Raw genomic sequence first — 17,171 nt, 5'->3', positions numbered from 1 at the left:
CAAAAAAAAAAAAAAAAAAAAAAAAAAAAATTGTATGGTGTCTGGGTGTGGGAGAGTGTGCAGTGTCAGAGAGTGTCATTGTTGGGAAATAATAATAATTATTATTATAGATTACGTCTACCGAGCACTTATTAGGTGCCAGACACTCTTCTAAATACTTAAATGCTGTATGTCATTTAATTCTCAGAACAACTCTATGTGGCAGATTCTGTTATTATTTCCACTTAGGATTGAGGAGAATGAAATATGTAAATTTTAAGTAACTTGCTCTTTGTCATAGCTAGTGTGTGATAGGTATGTGGGGATTCGAACCCAGGCCCTTTGATTCTGAGAGCCTGGGCCGCTTCCTATACATATGTAAGTGTGTGTGTGTGTGTGTGTGTGTGTGTGTGTGTGTGTGTGTGTGTGTGTGTGTGTGTGTCTAGCCTCACAGGGTGTTTGAAGTTTGATCTGAGAGAGGGCTTGTGATGGGAAGTTAGGAATGGTCCAGGCTTCCTTTTCCTAAAAGATCAGTCTCCCTCCCCTTGCCATCTGCCCCAACAGGATTGATAAGTCCAAGGCCCTGTCTCTACTGCTCCATGCTGCTGACATCAGCCACCCAACCAAGCAGTGGTCGGTTCATAGCCGCTGGACCAAGGCCCTCATGGAGGAATTCTTCCGCCAGGTACGAGGCCTCTTTGCCTGCCCCCGCCCCTGCCCATGGGGCCTTCTCTCCCCTTTGTTCTCCAAGTTCCCTGTTCCTACTCCAGTCCTCATTCAGTGGCCTGCAGCTGCCAACCTGATCCCAAACCCATGGGATATAATGTCATCTCCGAAAAGCTTGACAGTAATTGCTGGCAGCGGCATTTGCATGCCACTCATTTCCAGGTTAAAAGGCACAGAGATCCCTCTTCTGCCCCGGCAGCCCCTTCTACCCCCAGCTGCACCTTGATCTGGTAGACTGAGGTGCTTGCCCGCCCTGTCTGCTCCCCCAGGGTGACAAAGAGGCAGAGCTGGGCCTGCCCTTTTCTCCGCTCTGTGACCGCACTTCCACTCTCGTGGCACAGTCCCAGATTGGTGAGTGTCCCTTCCCGCAGGGAGGAGAGAGTTGCGAAGGCTAAAGGATGCTGGCTGGGCCGGGTCAGGACCTCTCCGAGTCCACCTCCTTCAAAGCCATTCTTCCCGTAGTGGCAAGCCCGCCGTGCTAGAGCATGGGGTCCTCGGGTGGAGTTCTCTGGGGTCGTAAAGACATCATCGCAAAGGCTGCCCCCACCGGGAACTTTTCAGCCCCAGGTGACCCTGTTTTACATGCAGCCGGGGGCACAGCTGTGCCGGCCATATCCTCTGGCCGGGCCCCCAGGTCAGATGGCTCCATTGTGTTACCCCTGCACTGCAGGTTTCATTGACTTCATCGTGGAACCCACGTTCTCTGTGCTGACTGATGTGGCCGAGAAGAGTGTCCAGCCCGTGGGGGAGGAAGACTCCAAGTCTAAAACCCAGTCCAGGTGAGGGTGGCCGCAGCAGCCGGGGGCCCACAGAGAGCACTGACTCCCAGGGAGGAGGTACAGGTATGGCGGGAATGGAGAAGCCGGCGACTCCAAAAGTGGGAGCCCCTCTACTGCGAGTCACACACAGGGGCGGAAGGATGGGGGGCAGGGAGTGTGGTCCGCACCTCTGTTCCCTCCACCGTATTTATATCTCTCCCATTAGCTCTGTCTTTACTGCCTTTCTGCTAATCTGCTTTAATTTTCCCTCTCGTAGGAGGGAAGGTGTGGAGAGGGACGCGGGCTGCGGGAACCCATAGCAGAGGGAGAGGAGGAGGAGGATGAGGGTGCCTGAGCCCCACTGGTCTTCTACCCCCTTTACTCCGAGGGCAGTGAGGATGGCTCTGGGGTGGGCAGGGCCTGACCTCTGCAACGTTGGGGTCCGGCTTTTAGCTTCCAGTGGCGCCAGCCTTCTCTGGATGTGGAAGTGGGAGACCCCAACCCCGACGTGGTCAGCTTCCGCTCTACCTGGACCAAATATATTCAGGAGAACAAGCAGAAATGGAAGGAACGGGCGGCAAGTGGTGGGTCCATTGGGAGGACGAGGCCTTGTGGGGAGGGTGGCTGATGCAGCAGTAGCGGGTCCCTTTTCCCTAAGCCCGTCAAGCAACCCTCTGTCTGACTCCTTCCCTGAGTTGGGAAGGGAACTGACTAGGCTGCAGTAAGATCACAGGAATGACTGACTGGCTGACTGGCCTGGACCATTCTACAATGCGGACCCGAGAGAGGATAGGGACAGCCACATGCCATGGCCCGAAGGACCCCATGCACACTGCGGTCTGCCAGTGGTACCCTGTGGATGTGGTAACCTGGTGGCCCTGGCTGGGACATCTCTTCCTTAACGTGGGAGTTGAGGGCTGTGCATTTTAGCAAGGTTGGAGGGGCTCTCCCCAGGTGGGCATGGGTTGAACATAGCTCGGCTGGAAGGAATTCTCAGCTGTGAGAATCCCTTACTTGTCTCCACATATTTCTTGGGTTTGGGGGAAACATACTGCTTGGTCTGGTCCCAGCTTCCTTCATGCCCCTTTGCAGGCGTCACCAACCAGATGTCCATTGACGAGCTGTCCCCCTGTGAGGAAGAGGCCCCAGCCTCCCCTGCCGAAGATGAACACAACCAGAACGGGAATCTGGACTAGCCTGGGGCTGGCCCAGGTGAGCCTGTCGCGGCGGACAGGGAGGGGCTCAAGGTTCTGCAGGGAGCTGGGCCAGCGGGGTGTGCCACAGGCCTCTTTGAAGGGTCATCTCCAGGGTTCAGTGGACGCCAGGTGGTCCTTCCCTCTTTCCCAGCAGGGATATGGAGGAAGTGAGCACACAGACTCCAGCGGGGCCTGAGTGGAGAGCAGAGTCCTCCCACCTGCAGGAAGAGAGGAGTGAGCTGAGCAGCTCCTTTGTGAGGGCCTGGGGAGAGGCGGCAGTCAGGGCCCAAGGCTCCGGGAGGTCAGCTGGGCATGACTTTCAATCCAGCCCCGCTCGCGCCCTGGCTGAGCTCCTTCTGCAGGGCCTTTTTTGCTCAACTGTAAGCGGGACTGAGTGGGGATCCAGTGGGACCCGAGGAAAGTAAGTCAGGCTGGAGATGAGGGAGGAGGTCAGAGCACCGAGGTGTCTCCTCTTCCCCCAGGTCCTCACCGAGTCCAAAGTGTCCGATGTCGTCAGCACCATCCATCGGGACTGGCTCCCCCATCTGCTCCAAGGGAGCATGGACATCAAGGAGCAGACAGCCCTCCCGAAGGACAAATGCCAGAGATTGCGGGATTGGGGAAAGGGCCTGTCCCCACCCGACACCCATTGGGGCGCACTTTAATCTCCCGGCGGCAAGACTGGGGAACTTCAGACTCCCAGTGGTCACTGTGTCCATCCCCCGCCTGCCTCTGGACTCTCCCTATGGCCAGATGGTCGGCTGGAGGGGAGCTTCCTGGAGGCTTCCCAGGGCCTGGGGGGGAGGGCTGGAGATGCCAGCCCCCTGGGTCCTCCCGCATCCTCTTTGCCTCCAAGTTTCTAAGCAATACATTTTGGGGGTTTCCTCAGCCCCCACCCCAGACCTTAGCTGGCAGGTCTGGGTCCCCCTTTTCCTCCCCTGGGAAGGGCTGGAATAGGATAGGAAGCTGGGGGTTTTCAGAGCCGCATGTGAGGGTAGGGGAGTGGGCTCCTCCAGGGCGTGGTCCCTTTCTAGGGCCTGGAATTGGGGGGCATCCTCTTTACCCCAGACCTGCACTGCTTCAGTCCCATCCCCAGCCCAGACCCTGCAATCTCCCCCCTCTCCCATTCGGAAATGGTGACTGGGGGAAGAGGAGCCATTGCCACAGGGGCTGAGAGGAGGCCTTTCCTGGGGTGGCCAAGGACTCGGGACTGGTCTAGGCCCCTGGGGCTTGTCATCTGCCCTGGCTGAGTCCTGAACCCTTTGCCTCCTTCCTCTCCCCTGGGGCTGGGAGGCTCCCGTCCGACCAATGTCTGTAAAGTGCTTTGAAGTCTCCCCAGCAAAGCACCTTCAGGATACATCCTACGGGCACAGGAGGGGAGAGCTGGGTTGGGGTCAAGGGCGCATGGGGAGGGTGAGGTGTAACCCAGTAATCTTGTGTTGCTGACAGAGAGGGTCCCTCCCGCTCCTAGCCCCGGCCCAAGAGGCCCCTCCCCAGGACAAATGGGGAGTGGCGGGTGGAAGGCAGACGGGCAAGGGCTCAGGACTGCTGCTCTCATGTCCTCTGGAGAGAGCCCAGCCAGGCCCCTGCCCCTTCCTCTCTTCAGGCTCCTGTCACCCGGCTTTGTCCCAGGAAGGGCCCAAGTCCAGGTGACTGCCCTTCTCCTTTCTTGTACCAACCATGCATTTGTACATTTGTACAGTGGGCCCTGTTCCTGTGAAGTCATATCCATGGTCTCTTAGACCTGCCACCTGCCACTTGTCCCTCCTACCCCACCCTGAGTGGGGCAGAGACGCATGAGACTCACCCCCGCCCTTGGTCTCCCAGAATCCTGCTGTAGCCAGAGATCAATAAAGAAGGGAGACCTGGCCTGGCTGTGTGTGTTGTTTGTCGGGTGAAAGTGCACTGGGCATCTTCACGTGCACTGGGGTCTCTTCAAGCTGATGAAACCCTGGTGCGGTGTTCATCCTGTTATATATGGAGGCCCAGAGAGGTGAGGTCTTGCCTGAGGTGCACAGCAAGGGTGGCAGAAGGGGGGACCTTACACTTCTGAAGTTTTTTTCTCTCCATCACACTACGTCTTCAGTAAAGAGGGGTGAATCTCCCCTCCCCTCCTCTCCTCTCTCCACTGCCTGGAAAAATCAACAGCAGTAGACAGGAGAGGCCTGGCTGTGGGGTCTGAGGAAGGTTCTTCACTTCTGCTCAGCTTTCGTCGTTTACCCTGGCCCCTTGGTGTCTTGGACAAGGGGGAGAGGTGACCTTTCGAAAAGTTCCCAGCAAGGGCCTCTTCGTGAATAGCCACTGTGTCCTCAATCTAGCTTGGCTAACAGGTTGGAGTCTGGGTGGTGGTCTCCGCACAGCTGGAGAGGGAACACATCATGAAGCTTGGGAATCACTGAGGCTTGGAGGGCAGGCAGGGAGGCATCCAGGCAACTCCCCGCCTCTTTCCCATGGGCCAAGTGCCAGGGTGCAGTTCCCGGCTTTGTTCAGCAGATGGCGCCCACAGCAGCGTCGCAGCCATACGGGCCTTAGGGCTCCAAGGCTTCAGGGCAGCCCTGCCAGGTGGTTGTATCTTTTCCTCAATATGAAGAGAGCCTGGGGCCATCCTTCCTTCTTGGTACCCCGGAAGTCAGTCCTCCTACCTATCTGACCCTCAGCTCTCTTCCCCCAGCAAGTCAGGGCAAGGCTGGGGAAAAACTCCTCCCTTCTCAAGGCTCCTGCCCAGCTTCCTTATTTCCTCCTTCCTGGAGGCAGCTGGGCAAGAGGGAGGGGGGCTATAGAGAGGGCAGGGCAAGACGGGAGGGAGAAAAGATTCTCCAAGTTGGGAAAGAAGGAGAATACCAAGGACTTAACACTAAATTTATCACTTTTAAAAACAAGAGATTTTCCCCAAAAGTGAAGAAATAAGAAACAAATCCAGTGTCCGTGCATTCCCAACTGCAGTCTTGATTCCAAGATACCTCCTTCACTCTCAGACCTGTTGCGAGGGAAGCGGGTAGAAAGAGAAGGTGAGTGAGAGGCCTGAGGTCCCGTTGTCCCCTCCCCTGCTGGTGTGCCCAACCATCCCCTTAGGCATCTAACTTCTAATGTCTGACTCCAGTCCCTGGCCCCGTGTCCAGTCTACACGGGGGAGGGGAGACTGTAAAATCAGAGCTCACAGGGTTATTTCATCAGTGTCTCCACTCCAGGCAGGACCACCGCTTACCAGCCTGGACAGGTGAGGATCTCCCTTTGGGTTCCAAATGCCCTTTATCAGAAAATCCATGGTCTACTTCCATCACCCATTCCAGGAGCCAGAAACCCTCAGACAGAGTCTAACCTCACTGCCTCCTGCTGCACTTTTATCCCGTTTCTCTTTGTCCGTCCTTCCGGGGGAGATGCAAATCCTCTGGCCACAGAGGATAGCTTTTCAGTGACTGAAGCTGGTCCTTTGTCCCCCTTTTCCTTGACTCCAGATCTTAGCCCTCCCCCTCCCCACACAGCCTGCTCTCCTGCAGACTGGGCAGCCCAGCCCTGGGGTCTTACCGAACTGGCTCCCTTGGAATCCAATGGTGGTCTATGGGTTGAGGGTTCCTCTGTGCTGGGTTTCTCACTGCCCCTCTCCTGAGTGTTAGGGATGGACTCTGCAGGCTCTGAGGAGGGAGAACAGGTGGTGGGAGGGACAGGTAGTATTCACGAGGGCTTGGAGAGAGGCAGGTGCTTCTCCCCCGCCCCAGCCCATACAAGAGGAGCCCAAGAGCAAGCGGAAGGCAACGGGGCAAGACCAACAGGGTTTTCTCTGGTCACAATGACTATTTAGGTCCACTGTTTTTTAAAAAATCTGCAATCGGAAATCGAAAAAAAAAAAAAACCCTCTAAAAAAAAGCTTAAAATTTTGGGTATGATCTCAAAGTGTGGCTAAACCTGACCTGAACAGAGATGAGCTTTTCATAGCCTATTTATCCCACTTAGTGTGACCATTCATTTCCCTGCAGAAATCTTCATGTGTTTGATTACAGGGGGCTCTGCTGGGGGTATTATGGAACATATGGTGTATATACCGTGTCACCTTCATAAAACTGGAAACATCCTGACTTCCGGCCCACATCTGGGATAAGGACTCGTGGACAGGCAGGTTCCATTTCTTGCATACTTTGTGTTCACTGCTGGGCTAAGGACCAGTCTCACTGAATTTTCACAAACAACCCAATGCAATAGGTGCCATCATTATCACTTTACTGATTGAGGTTAAGTTGCTCAAGACCTCTGGGCTGATAAAGTGGCAGAGCCAGGATTCCAGCCCGTGAAGGCTGCTCCCATTCCAGCGGGCTCCCCTGATACAATAGGGAGCTGTGAAGTGCAAGTTGGGAGGGGATGGTGTCATTCAGTAAAGAAAGATGAAGAGATGCAAACACACACCATCCATGCAAAGAATCCATACTCTCAAGACAGTTTCTGGCTACTGCTAGGCCCCTCCCTACAACGGGGAAGGGTGGCCTCCCCTGGGGTTGGTCCCTCCCCAGCCTAAACGTACTGTGTGCTTTCCCAGAGGTGCCCAGCCGCGACTCCGCTGCTGTGTCTCCGATCCCAGGTGGGCAGGACTCCTGTGTCCCTGTGCTCTCGGCGGCTCCTTCAGGCTCCTCTCCCTCCTGCTGTTGCCCCAGGTGATGTTCGACCATCATCTGGAGCTCTGAGGGCAAACAGAAAGGGAGAGAGCATTGGACGTGACTGCCCAGCCTCCTCCATGGACCCTCAGATGTGACAGCCCCACTAGAGGGCCAGCACACACTGCCCGTGTGGTTTGACTTTCCTGTCTGAGATTGAACAAGGAGGGACATCTGCTGTACAATAAGGAGGGACTAAAGCTAGACAATAAAATGTACTTTTTTCAAAGGTAAGGGAGGGGAAAGGAAGAGCCTTTAAGATCAAAAGATCCTCCTGATTTGCTGGGATACCTGGTCTCCTTTGGAGGCAGGAGAAAAGACTCAATTTAGATTCAAGAAATATTTGAGTACCTCCTCTGTGCTGTGCACTATGCCGGGTGAGTTCACATACTTTATTTAACTGCCAAAGTCAGGTAGTATTCAGGGCCCCTGTAGGTTAAGCAGGCCACCCAGCTAGTGGGTGGCAGAGCTGGAATGCAGCCCCGGGTGGTCCAGCAACAACCCTCCTTTAATAAAGGCAGATTTAACGACTTCCCAAGGATTCCTTCCAAAGGGGTCATCCCGGCCACTGCTCAGCATCAGGCATAGTGGGGAAGGGTCTTCCGAACCTTTCATTGTGGGTGTGGTCCTCATCACCTTCTTCTGTTGCCGTGGAGACATGGACAAAGTGGACTGTGAAGGGCACAGAGCACAGGTGGGCGTCCGCCCTTCTCGCCCTCCTCCCTGCCGTGCCATGCTGTGGGACTGGAGACTGGGGGTAGGTATGGGCTTCAGCAAGTGGGGGAAGAAAACTCCTGCTTCCTCGGCCCCCACCCCCATGATGGTGAGCAAGGAGACGGAGTATGGGAGAACGCAGAGGACCATGTGTGTGCATCCACTCAAGAACATGTTGGGGGGGGTACAAGAAAGAGGGAGACAAAAGGTCCTACAGAGGGGGGCGTTGAGGAATAATCTAATGGGTCTGGGGGTTCTCTGTGCTGGGCTGAGCGGGAGGGGCCAGCTCACCTTGAGATGCGGGTTGGGGACCCGGTCTTCATCCACCTCTGAGGGAAGGAGGGAAAGGAGAAAGTGATGAGGATGGGAAATCCAGGGGGTCCCACAGACTGACTTCCCAAGGGGAGGAGCCTCTGCAATCACCTCCTTCCTGATCCGTCCCTCACATCTGTCCCTAGGAAGCTGGCCCTGACGGTGGCTGTCCCCAGTCTCTTCCCTCCAGCTCCCTCCTGCTCTGCTGGCTGGCTCTACCTCCTGCTTCTAGTCCTGTCCTTGCCTCTGTGGTCAGTCTGCATCTACATCCTTGCCTCAGACCTGGAGGTTCTCGAAGGCAGGCTTTGTGGTCCTTTTGTCCTTTTCCTCCCTGTCTCCTTCCAATCAGCCCCCCACCCCCGATCCAGAACTGAAACATGCCTAGGAGGGAACACCGGATAGAGAACAGCAAACTTATCCTGTGCAGGGCCCAGGACAGTCTTTTTTAGTAGTTGGAGGAAAGTTGGAGACTCAGGTATCCTGAATTCCAGTCCGGCTTATTAGCATCACTACCTCTCTTCCACTCTCTCGCCAGGGCCCCTGACATTCTCTGAGACCTTGTTCTCTCCCCAGACCTTGATGGAGACACTGGTGACCAGAATGCCAGCTGCTCCCAGAGCTGTTTCTAACCTTCCCCTTCCCCTCTGGGGGCCATGAGAATAGCTGATGGAGGCGGTCCCTCCCCCTCACAGCTGTCACCGCCTCTGGCGGTGGGGGCAGCAGCCTCTCAGTTGCTGGAGAAACCTGAAAGGCTGTTGCCACAGCAACCAACACTCCGTTGACCACCCCAACTCCTGGGGGGCTTAGGAACCAGGTTGTCTCCCCCGCTTCCTAGCACTGCTCTGTCTTTCCAAAGCGGAGGAAATCCCCCTGCTAACCCAGCCACCGCTTCCCTGCCTCCAGGACTGAGGAGACCGCGGGCTCCTCAGATGTGCCCTCCTGTCTAGCACCCACCTTCTCTCACTGGGACCCAGCTGTCTTCAGCAGCCCCTACTCCCTTCAGCGACCCATCCTGGGGTTACCTGGGGATGACTGGTCACTGGTCAGCACGAGGGTGGCAGGGGTGGGGCGGCGCCTCCGGATCTGAGGGAAGAGGTCAAGTACACGTGGAAGAATCACAGCCCCGCGCACACTCAGCAACATCATCCAGGCCGCCCGCTTAGCACACCTCCAAAAGTGCCACGTTACACGGAATCCACGGTCTCCGGGTAGACGTTCTTGGGCCCGTCCCTCTGCCCTGGGGACCCAGAAGACCACCTCCACTCCCTGCTTCCCCCAACCCCCTTTCTGTCTCCGCATCTCCCCGGGTCCTGGCCCCAGCTCTCCATCTCAGCAGCTATATCTGCGCTAATGTATCGATCTCTGGCCTGCTGTCCTTCCGTCCATCCTGGATCGATGGTCAGAAATAACCCGAGAGGGTACAAAGCTTTCCCCTTAGTCCCCCAGCCCACTCCCCAAACGGACATAAACCTGTGGTGGGCCAGCACCTGCAGAGAGCGCCCCTCGATCCCCACCCAGCCTGGGAGGACAGCACAGAGAGGGTGGGTCTGAACGTGCCTTCACCTGGCCCATGCCCCTCCCTCCCTCATCTCCCTATCCTTGTACACACTGCCTTTCTGATTTGTCAGGAAATAGGGCCTGCAGAAATCCTTGTCATGGTAAATATAATATGAGGAGAAGCGTGAGGCAGGACCCTGGTCAGGGACTAAAGCTAAGCTGAAAAATCTTATCCTGGGCTCTGGGGTCCCATTCTAAGGAAGTAACAGATAAGAGCGGATTCACTGCTGGGCCTCTGAGCCCCCTTTCCCCGCCTCTGTTCTTTTGTCTTGCTGCCAATAAAGTTGACTGTTGTTGAAGTCAGTCCAAGGACTCTTGGGACACGTAGTTTTTTCCGTTTCTCCGGAGGCTTGAAAGTGAAGGGTACCGTGGGGTTGGAGTCCTTGCGGCTCTCGCCAGGGCAGAAAGTGGGTATCAGCCCTAGCTGGGGGCGGGGTTAATCTGAGAGAAGGACACCTCAAAGAAGAAATGGGTACATAGAATGGGGGTAGGTTGGGGTAGGGACTGTTTTCTTAGGAGAATCCAGCAGTATCTGTTTTTGGTGGCATTTCAGGGTCCCTGGCAATACCACTTCTGTGTGTGTGTTTCTGTGTGCATACAAGCATGCACAGCATAGACGTTATCTGTGAGTCCGTCGCTGGCTATTCCTGGTGCAAACGTGCTGGGGGCCAGCAGGTGGGCAAGTGTGCTTCGTGCATGTGGGGTGAGGCCATCCTTCTCCTAAGAGAGGACTCCTCTCTATTTCTTTCCTGCCCTGGGGGAGGGGAGCTGAGACAGGGAGAGGGTGCGGTGGGGGTGGGGATTAATGGGGGTTGGGAGCCTGAGAAGGAGTCTGCAAGTTTGACAGAAAGGGCCTCTGAGAGGGCAGCAGGGCTCTGTGATCTTGGACAGGTCCCTTAACCAATTTCCTTGCCTTGGACAAGATTTCTAAGCACTCAGAGTCCTTGAGAATTTTGATGTCCTACAGCAGGAGGGAGTAAAGTTAGACTTCCTGAAGTACCTCCCAGGCACCTGAACTACTAGCAAATGAGTAGGCGGTCTTTTATTTTCCATGCCCTGATCACAAATCCTAGTTCTCAAGGACACTTGGTGCCTTTGCCTCTGATTTCTTTCCAAACCGGTTATGCCAAGGACCTGGTAGCTGTGGGCACCCCTCCATCCCCTGCCACTCTGTGCTCCATAACTCAGAGTTTCCAACCCCTGCCGCCCTCTCATGTCACGCTGGGTTAGGTGTTCCTGCCAAGCCTGGAGCTTTTTGCCTACACACTTGGGTAACACGGCAAGGGGGGTTGAAGTTAGACTGCAGGTAGAATTTCAGTCTGAGCAGACACAGATTTCTGAAGATGAGAGAAAAGCAGGCTGAAGTCCCAGCTCTTTTTCCCTCTGGCTCTATGGTACTGCCTCATCCTCCTCCCCTGCTCCCCAGAGCCCTGGGCCAGCTGGCCTGCCCCCCACCAACACACACCTAGACCTGCCACATCTAATGCCAAACAGAGGCGGGCGTCAGGCAGTGAGCACTGGCTGTGCCAGTGGAAGGCATTTCTGCTTGGAACCTCACCCCTGAGCCCATAGCTCACACTCCTGGGCTCTTTTCCCTGGGTCTGAGGTTATCTTAGCCGGCCCCCTGCCTCTAGGCATAATAGCCTTTTTCCTGACCCCAAGGGGATGCTCCCCATGCTCCTGGCTCTCCACCCTCCTCATCCTCAGGAGGTTTGCAGTCCCACCACCCTCCCTCCTACTGTCACACCTTAGAGGTCTGGAGATGCGGCTCCCCCCACAGGCCAGGGAGAGGATGGAGACACAGGTCCCTAACCCCTCCCCACACTTTGGGAAGCTAACGTTATAGGGAGAGCGTGTGTACCCAACCTTTCCCTTCACATCAGACCTTATTCCACCAAACAGCTGGAGCAGCAGAAAGAACACTCTCTCCAACCCATCCCAAGAGGTCAGAGTTTTCTCAGGTGGGGAGGCCCAGCCAGAGCCCTAGCAGCCGGTTGGGGGAAACAGAGAAGTGACCTTGTGGGAAATGGATAGTCTTTAGAAACAGGGATGTCTAGGCAAATGGATAGAGAACGCGAAAAGAGATGGAGCAATGAGCAAACGAGCAAATATTTGGCAAATGGGCGGTAGTAGCGACCGCGGGTGGTCACCGTCTCCACGCACAGGCTCACTCTCCCTGATACACACGCTTGCTCACACAGTCTCATACACTGCCGCCTCTGCCAGGCTGCTCGGAGCTAAAAATAGGCCAGGCCCGGAGGCTGGGCCAGGGCCCTGGACTCCCACCCCTTGAGCCCAGGCCAGCACAGTGCTGCTCCCTTGCCCACGCCCAGCTAGAACCCCAGCCCCGAGAAAGCCCTCGTTTCGTGCTCCCCAGGGCCATTCTCTCCATGCCCTCCCCTTCCTGCCCCCCCCCTCCGCCGCCCCATTACCGATCCAAAGGGCAGGAGATGGGAATAAGGACCCAGTGTCCTGACCTGAAGAGCGCGGAGTCAGCCTGCAGACACGACCACTCCTCTCCCCCAAGCCCCGGCCCTCGCAGTTTTCCTCAGCCCTTCTTGTCCTCACCCTCTAGGGTCCGGCAGGGTCGCCCCCAATTAGGAGAGGGCTGGGAGGGCTCTTTCTCCTCTTTCAACTCCATTACCTGCCCTCTCCCTTAGGCCCTCCGACACCTTTGGGCGCCCCTTCCGAGCTCAGAAACTCTGGCGGGGTGTTGACTGGGTGGGGGATGAAAGACTGGCGAAGGGGGGAGGGGTCGTATCCTCAGGCAAGCCCCCTCCCCCAGGGCTGGGGAGGCAGGGAGCGACTCTCGCGGGGACCGGCTTCGAGGGCAGGCTCTCGTCCTTCAGTCCGTCTCAAAGAAGCACAGACGGGGAGATAGGGCTTCCACGGTGGGGGAGGGGAGAGAAGCCCCCCCACCCCCCGCAAACAGCGCGCCGGCGCTCGCAGGGGCGCACCGCCAAGGGAGGACTGAGCGGGGGTCTCGGCTCGCACAGTCCAGGGGTCCCTCGTCCTCTGTGGGGCGAGTTCCCTGCCGCCCCGCCCCGCTCCGCACCTGCTCCGCCGCCTCGGGATCAAGGTGCGGCTCTAGCAGCGGGACGGTGAACTGGATCTTCCGGGGGCTGTGGTCTTGCTCCATGGCTGGGGCGGCGGCCGCCGGGCCGGCGGCGGCGGCGGCGGCGGCGGCGGGCGGTCGGGCGGGCGGCGGACTCGGGGCTGGGGCGGGAGCGCTCCCTCTTCGCTCCGCTCCGGCCCGGCCCCAGCCCGGCGAGCTTGGCTCTCGGCTCCCGGCTCGGCGCTCCCGGCTCGCGGCCCCGGGGACTCCGCGGCCGCCGATTGGCTCGGCACCCGCCCCTCCCCGCCCCCGGCTCGGCCCCCGCCCCTCCCGGCCCCCTCCCCTTCCCCACGCCCGGAGCCTTAACCCCGTGGTGGCTGCGCCGCCCGCTGGCGGGGGTCACCGCCCCGCTGGCGGGAGAACGTGGGTCCCGGTCGCAGTGGGCACAAACCGGATGGGTATCCGGGGATCCTCAGAGTTCTGGGCGGGGAGTGGAGGTGGGGAGTGGCCACGAAGAACTTCTCCAGGCTGGGGCAGAATTGAGGGGCTGGGAATGTGGAGGGACGCTGCCAGAGAGGAGGCTGCAAACGCTAGAGGAAGATTTCCTTTCTGATCTTAAAGGGGTCGCCTCATAGAGAAAAGAAAGAAAGGAGATCTAGGCTTGCAGCAGGAGGGATTAAAGTTAGACCAGGAGAGAAACTTTACACTGAGAGGAGACCGCTAGAGTGGAGGTGGAAACTTGGAGGGGAGGCGTGGGGTGTGGGCACAGGTCTGGGTTCACTGTGCAGTGAGAGAGGGAACCGAAGACCTTAGAGGGTATCCAGAGCCTCTGTCTTGAAGTGCTGATGGCAGTGGCTGGAGGGCTCAGGGAGCAGGACCATCTGGGACTCAGCAGAAGAAGTGGGTGTGGGGAGCCAGTAGTGCTTGTGAAATAGGTTTCTCTTCTTGCTTGCTAAATTCTGGGGACGTAAAGCAGGTGAAAGGCCTGCCAGGGGAGAATGCTCCCCGGGGATGGAGAGAGAAACACCTTTGGTGGGGTGGCTTGTTTATAGATGGGGTTGGTTTCCAGTTCCACTATTGGCAGAATAATGAAAAGGATCTGCTGTAACTGAAGGGATGGAGGTGAGACTGTGTGAAGAACTTACTAGTTTGGTGTAGGACCAAGATGTCAATACTACTGAGTGAGGGAGATAGGATATTCACCGGAGCTGGTGGGCACTCTGCCAGGGGCTGGGGCCACTGGGTAGAGGGAGGAGAGGTCCTGGGCACTGAGGAGGGGCAGGGCTGGATGCATCTTTGGGGGAAGAGAAGAAATGGGCACAGGGAGTTCTGAGGGAGGGGCTGGGCAGAGGCCAGGACCAGAGATCTGTTTCTTTAGTCTTAAACTGAGCAACTGGCACGTTCCGTACAGATGGATGCCTGGTTCTCTGGGAACCTTGGGATCATCCTCTCCTCTAAGTGGTCAGCCTAAATCCTCAGTTGCCTCCTTTTCCAGGCAGCCCTTCCCTGGCCTGGATTTCACATTGCCCCTTCCTGTCTTACCTCCCCAAATAACCTCCCCTGCCCTTCCCCCTAACCATATCCCTTTACACAAAACAGGTCTGGCTCACTTTTCTCAGGGCAAGGCTGGGGTTATAGGCACCCAGTGGGCCAGCCAGACCTCTATCTGCTGTTAATTCGCTCCTGTTTTGCTGTCACTTGGACTCCAGAAATGACCCCCTACACCCAGCCTACACATACATGGTCCCTTTGTGCTCTCTTTGAGGTAGCAGGGCCAGTCTGGATAACAGCTGGTTGGATCCTCAGATCCCTCCCTTCCAGTTGCTCCCCTCCCCGAAGGTGACATTGGAAGGAGGGTGTGTGAAGGCACTGAAGCCAAGAAGATAAGATTAGGGTGGGGGACAAGGGGGCCCAATAGGACCCAGGTGCTCTCTCTGGCTTTCCCTCTGCTCACCCATATCCTAACTACACATACACAGAGCAGGGTCCAAGGTGTCCTTTAAATAGGTCACTTGTCCCTCCCCTACACCATTCCACCAGGACCCTGGAACCTGGAACTTGAAGCCAGGATTCCCACACCCCCGTCTCTGGGGACTCAGATGCCCCTCGCTGAGGCTTGATTTCCACATTTGTAAAATGGGCAGAATTGTTCCTACCTGATAAGGTTCAGTATCATAGGAGGTAAGGCACCTGGCACATAGAAGGCCCTCAATTAATTGATAGCTGCTGTAATTATTGTCGCATTATCTCCTGGCAGGACAGCAGAATTAGGGGATTCACCTTTCCAGGTTCTCAAAAGAAGACCCTCCACACCCACCTCAGTCACCCAGTTTGCCGTATTCCCTTCAAACTTGGGTTTGGTCATGGAAATTCCTCCCAAAGTCTCACATCCACACTTCCGTTTTCCTTCTCAAGCTCCAGATTCTCAGACTCCCTTCCACTGAAAGCTCCAGGTCAGGAGAGGGCCCAGAGCGCTCAGGCTTTGGAGAGATGGCTGATGGGGGCTGTGTAGGACAAGGATTCCTGGGAGCAGCCAGCGCTGGGGTAGAGGCAGAGGAGGGGAGAGAGCGGGGAGGGAGGACAGGCAGCTCCTGCTTCTGGCAGGAGCCTGGGGGTGGGTGGGCAAGACGTTTATGGGTAGCGGGGAGGGGAGTGTGGCTGGCTGCAGCCTCTGGTCCTGGGGTTGCTACACAAGCTGGAAGGGGTCTGTCTGTGAAGGCCTGTGATGTCGTTTTGACCTTTCTTATGCCCGGAGCTGGGTGGGTGACTGTGGTGTCTGTTGGGCTTGTGGGTGGAAGAAGACGTGGGTCGCTTGCACATGAGGCTGGGAGTTGCAATGCCTGCTCTTGGAGCCCTTCCTAGAATGAGTAAGAGCGGAGCCTGCCCCGTTCCTGGCTTGCACGTGTCTGTGCAAGGTGTGCTTGTGTGTGTGCAAGCGTTCACATCCCTGCCGCAGTCCCGGCCCCACCGGCGGAGCAGCAGCTGTTCCACGTGGTGTACTTCTGGGTCCATGAAATATTTAAGATGACGGGGATGTGACTCGGTGATTCAATTGCTTTACAGCTCCCACCCACCCCTACTCTCCAAGCTGGACTCTGGCTTAATGTGGCGGCTCTTTGTGGCTCTCAGCATTTCTGCTTTTATTTGTCTGTCATCCTCACCGCCCACTAACCTTCTCCTGCGTTAATTTACTAATCCCCACACCCAACCAGGAAGGAGGGCAGGAATTATGATTAGAACCCAGGAGGCCAAGGCCTTACCTCTATCTTTGCATCTCCCTGCTGGCCAGTGTGGCAGGGCTAAACTCCTGCCTGTTGAAAACATGATGTCAAATAAAATTCAAAGAAAAAAAATAAGAAAAGAAAACATGATGCATGAACACTTTCCATGCATTCAGCTCTGAGGACTTTATACACCCAAAGGAGTAATGACCCTATCCAAGTGGTCCCCTGGGAAGCCATATGCTCCTACCAATTTGCTGCAGTTTCTCAAACATTTCTGGAAACTCTTTTGGAATCACCTCAGAACTGGTGGCATCTGCTCTGAAAACTCCTTACTGGGGAGCGAATCTTTGTCCTTTGGGGTGGCTTTGCTCTTCTGGAAACGAGTGAGAGTCTTTAGGGGTTGTGCCTTGTAAAGAAGGAGGGAAACCAGGCGAGGAGCAGAACTCGATCTAGAACTGAGGTGTGGGTATCCTGCAGTGAGGCTGTCTGCCCCTTGGGGCTCCAAAGCCCATCTAGAAGCCATGTCTGCAAGAGAAGTTTCCAGAACTTCTTGTGAGCCCCAGCAGCACCGTTGGAGTACATGTGTGGCCTCTCAGGGGATGACTTGGAAGGCCCAGCCTCCTCCAGCTGCATGAGTCCTGGTTTGCCTGCAAAAAAACCCATTGTTGCGATTCTGCCAGGCTTGGGTGCACACCCCCTTGCAGATGGCACTGTTGGGATGGGGCCAGAGCTGGTGATTCAAATCGAGGGGATGCTCATTTCCAAAATGCTTTGCCTCTTCTTGAACCACAAACTGGTAGAGGTGGAAGAGACGTAAAGATCAGTCAACCCAACCTCCTTGAGCTAGAGAGGGGAAACTGTGGCCAAGAGAGAGGAAGCAGGTCTCCCAAGGACTTGAACCCATGCCAATGTTTTCCCCACTAAGCCAGATTTGCAGGCAACGGCTGAACCTGAAGCAGGGGCATAGACCAGAGGACCTCTTGAAATGCATTTTAACCCTGTGATCA

At 56.3% G+C, this 17,171-nt stretch overlaps 2 protein-coding genes across 4 annotated transcripts in view; one reads left to right on the top strand and one right to left on the bottom strand.

Moving 5' to 3' along the window:
- PDE1B (phosphodiesterase 1B) overlaps positions 1-4,528 on the top strand; it is a 27,390-nt gene extending 22,862 nt beyond the window's left edge. For 2 of the 3 annotated variants that reach the window (XM_007467777.1, XM_007467776.1), the window contains exons 10-15: positions 544-664; positions 975-1,056; positions 1,376-1,484; positions 1,917-2,047; positions 2,556-2,675; positions 3,142-4,528. In XM_007467777.1, the coding sequence (XP_007467839.1) occupies positions 544-664; positions 975-1,056; positions 1,376-1,484; positions 1,917-2,047; positions 2,556-2,659 (547 nt within the window). In that variant the 3' untranslated portion in view covers positions 2,660-2,675; positions 3,142-4,528. The remainder of the gene's footprint in view (positions 1-543; positions 665-974; positions 1,057-1,375; positions 1,485-1,916; positions 2,048-2,555; positions 2,676-3,141) is intronic. The other variant, XM_007467775.1, reaches the window with a different exon arrangement.
- Positions 4,529-5,504: 976 nt separating this feature from the next.
- On the bottom strand, positions 5,505-13,026 carry PPP1R1A (protein phosphatase 1 regulatory inhibitor subunit 1A). Its single transcript, XM_007467774.1, has 7 exons — positions 12,941-13,026; positions 9,351-9,411; positions 8,308-8,345; positions 7,911-7,974; positions 7,173-7,328; positions 6,185-6,291; positions 5,505-5,636 (listed from the first exon to the last, which is right to left on the bottom strand). The coding sequence occupies exons 1-7, from the start codon at positions 13,022-13,024 to the stop codon at positions 5,631-5,633; spliced, it is 516 nt and encodes a 171-aa protein (XP_007467836.1). The 5' UTR covers positions 13,025-13,026; the 3' UTR covers positions 5,505-5,630.
- Between the last annotated feature and the right edge of the window lie 4,145 nt (positions 13,027-17,171).

The sequence above is a fragment of the Lipotes vexillifer genome, unplaced genomic scaffold, assembly GCF_000442215.2.
Source record: "Lipotes vexillifer unplaced genomic scaffold, Lipotes_vexillifer_v1.1 scaffold387, whole genome shotgun sequence".
NCBI classification, from domain to species: domain Eukaryota; kingdom Metazoa; phylum Chordata; class Mammalia; order Artiodactyla; family Lipotidae; genus Lipotes; species Lipotes vexillifer.
Note: the sequence above shows the minus strand (reverse complement) of the source record. Positions and strands in the feature narration are given on the sequence as shown.

What these genes read in the sequence shown, in the direction of transcription:
- PPP1R1A (XM_007467774.1), bottom strand. Translation starts at nt 13,024, where the DNA reads ATGGAGCAAGACCACAGCCCCCGGAAGATCCAGTTCACCGTCCCGCTG. An exon ending in CAGTGACCAGTCATCCCCAG is followed by an intron (nt 8,346 to 9,350) that starts GTAACCCCAGGA and finishes TCCTTCCCTCAG; the next exon opens with AGGTGGATGAAGACCGGGTC. An exon ending in TCCCCAACCCGCATCTCAAG is followed by an intron (nt 7,975 to 8,307) that starts GTGAGCTGGCCC and finishes TGCCCTTCACAG; the next exon opens with TCCACTTTGTCCATGTCTCC.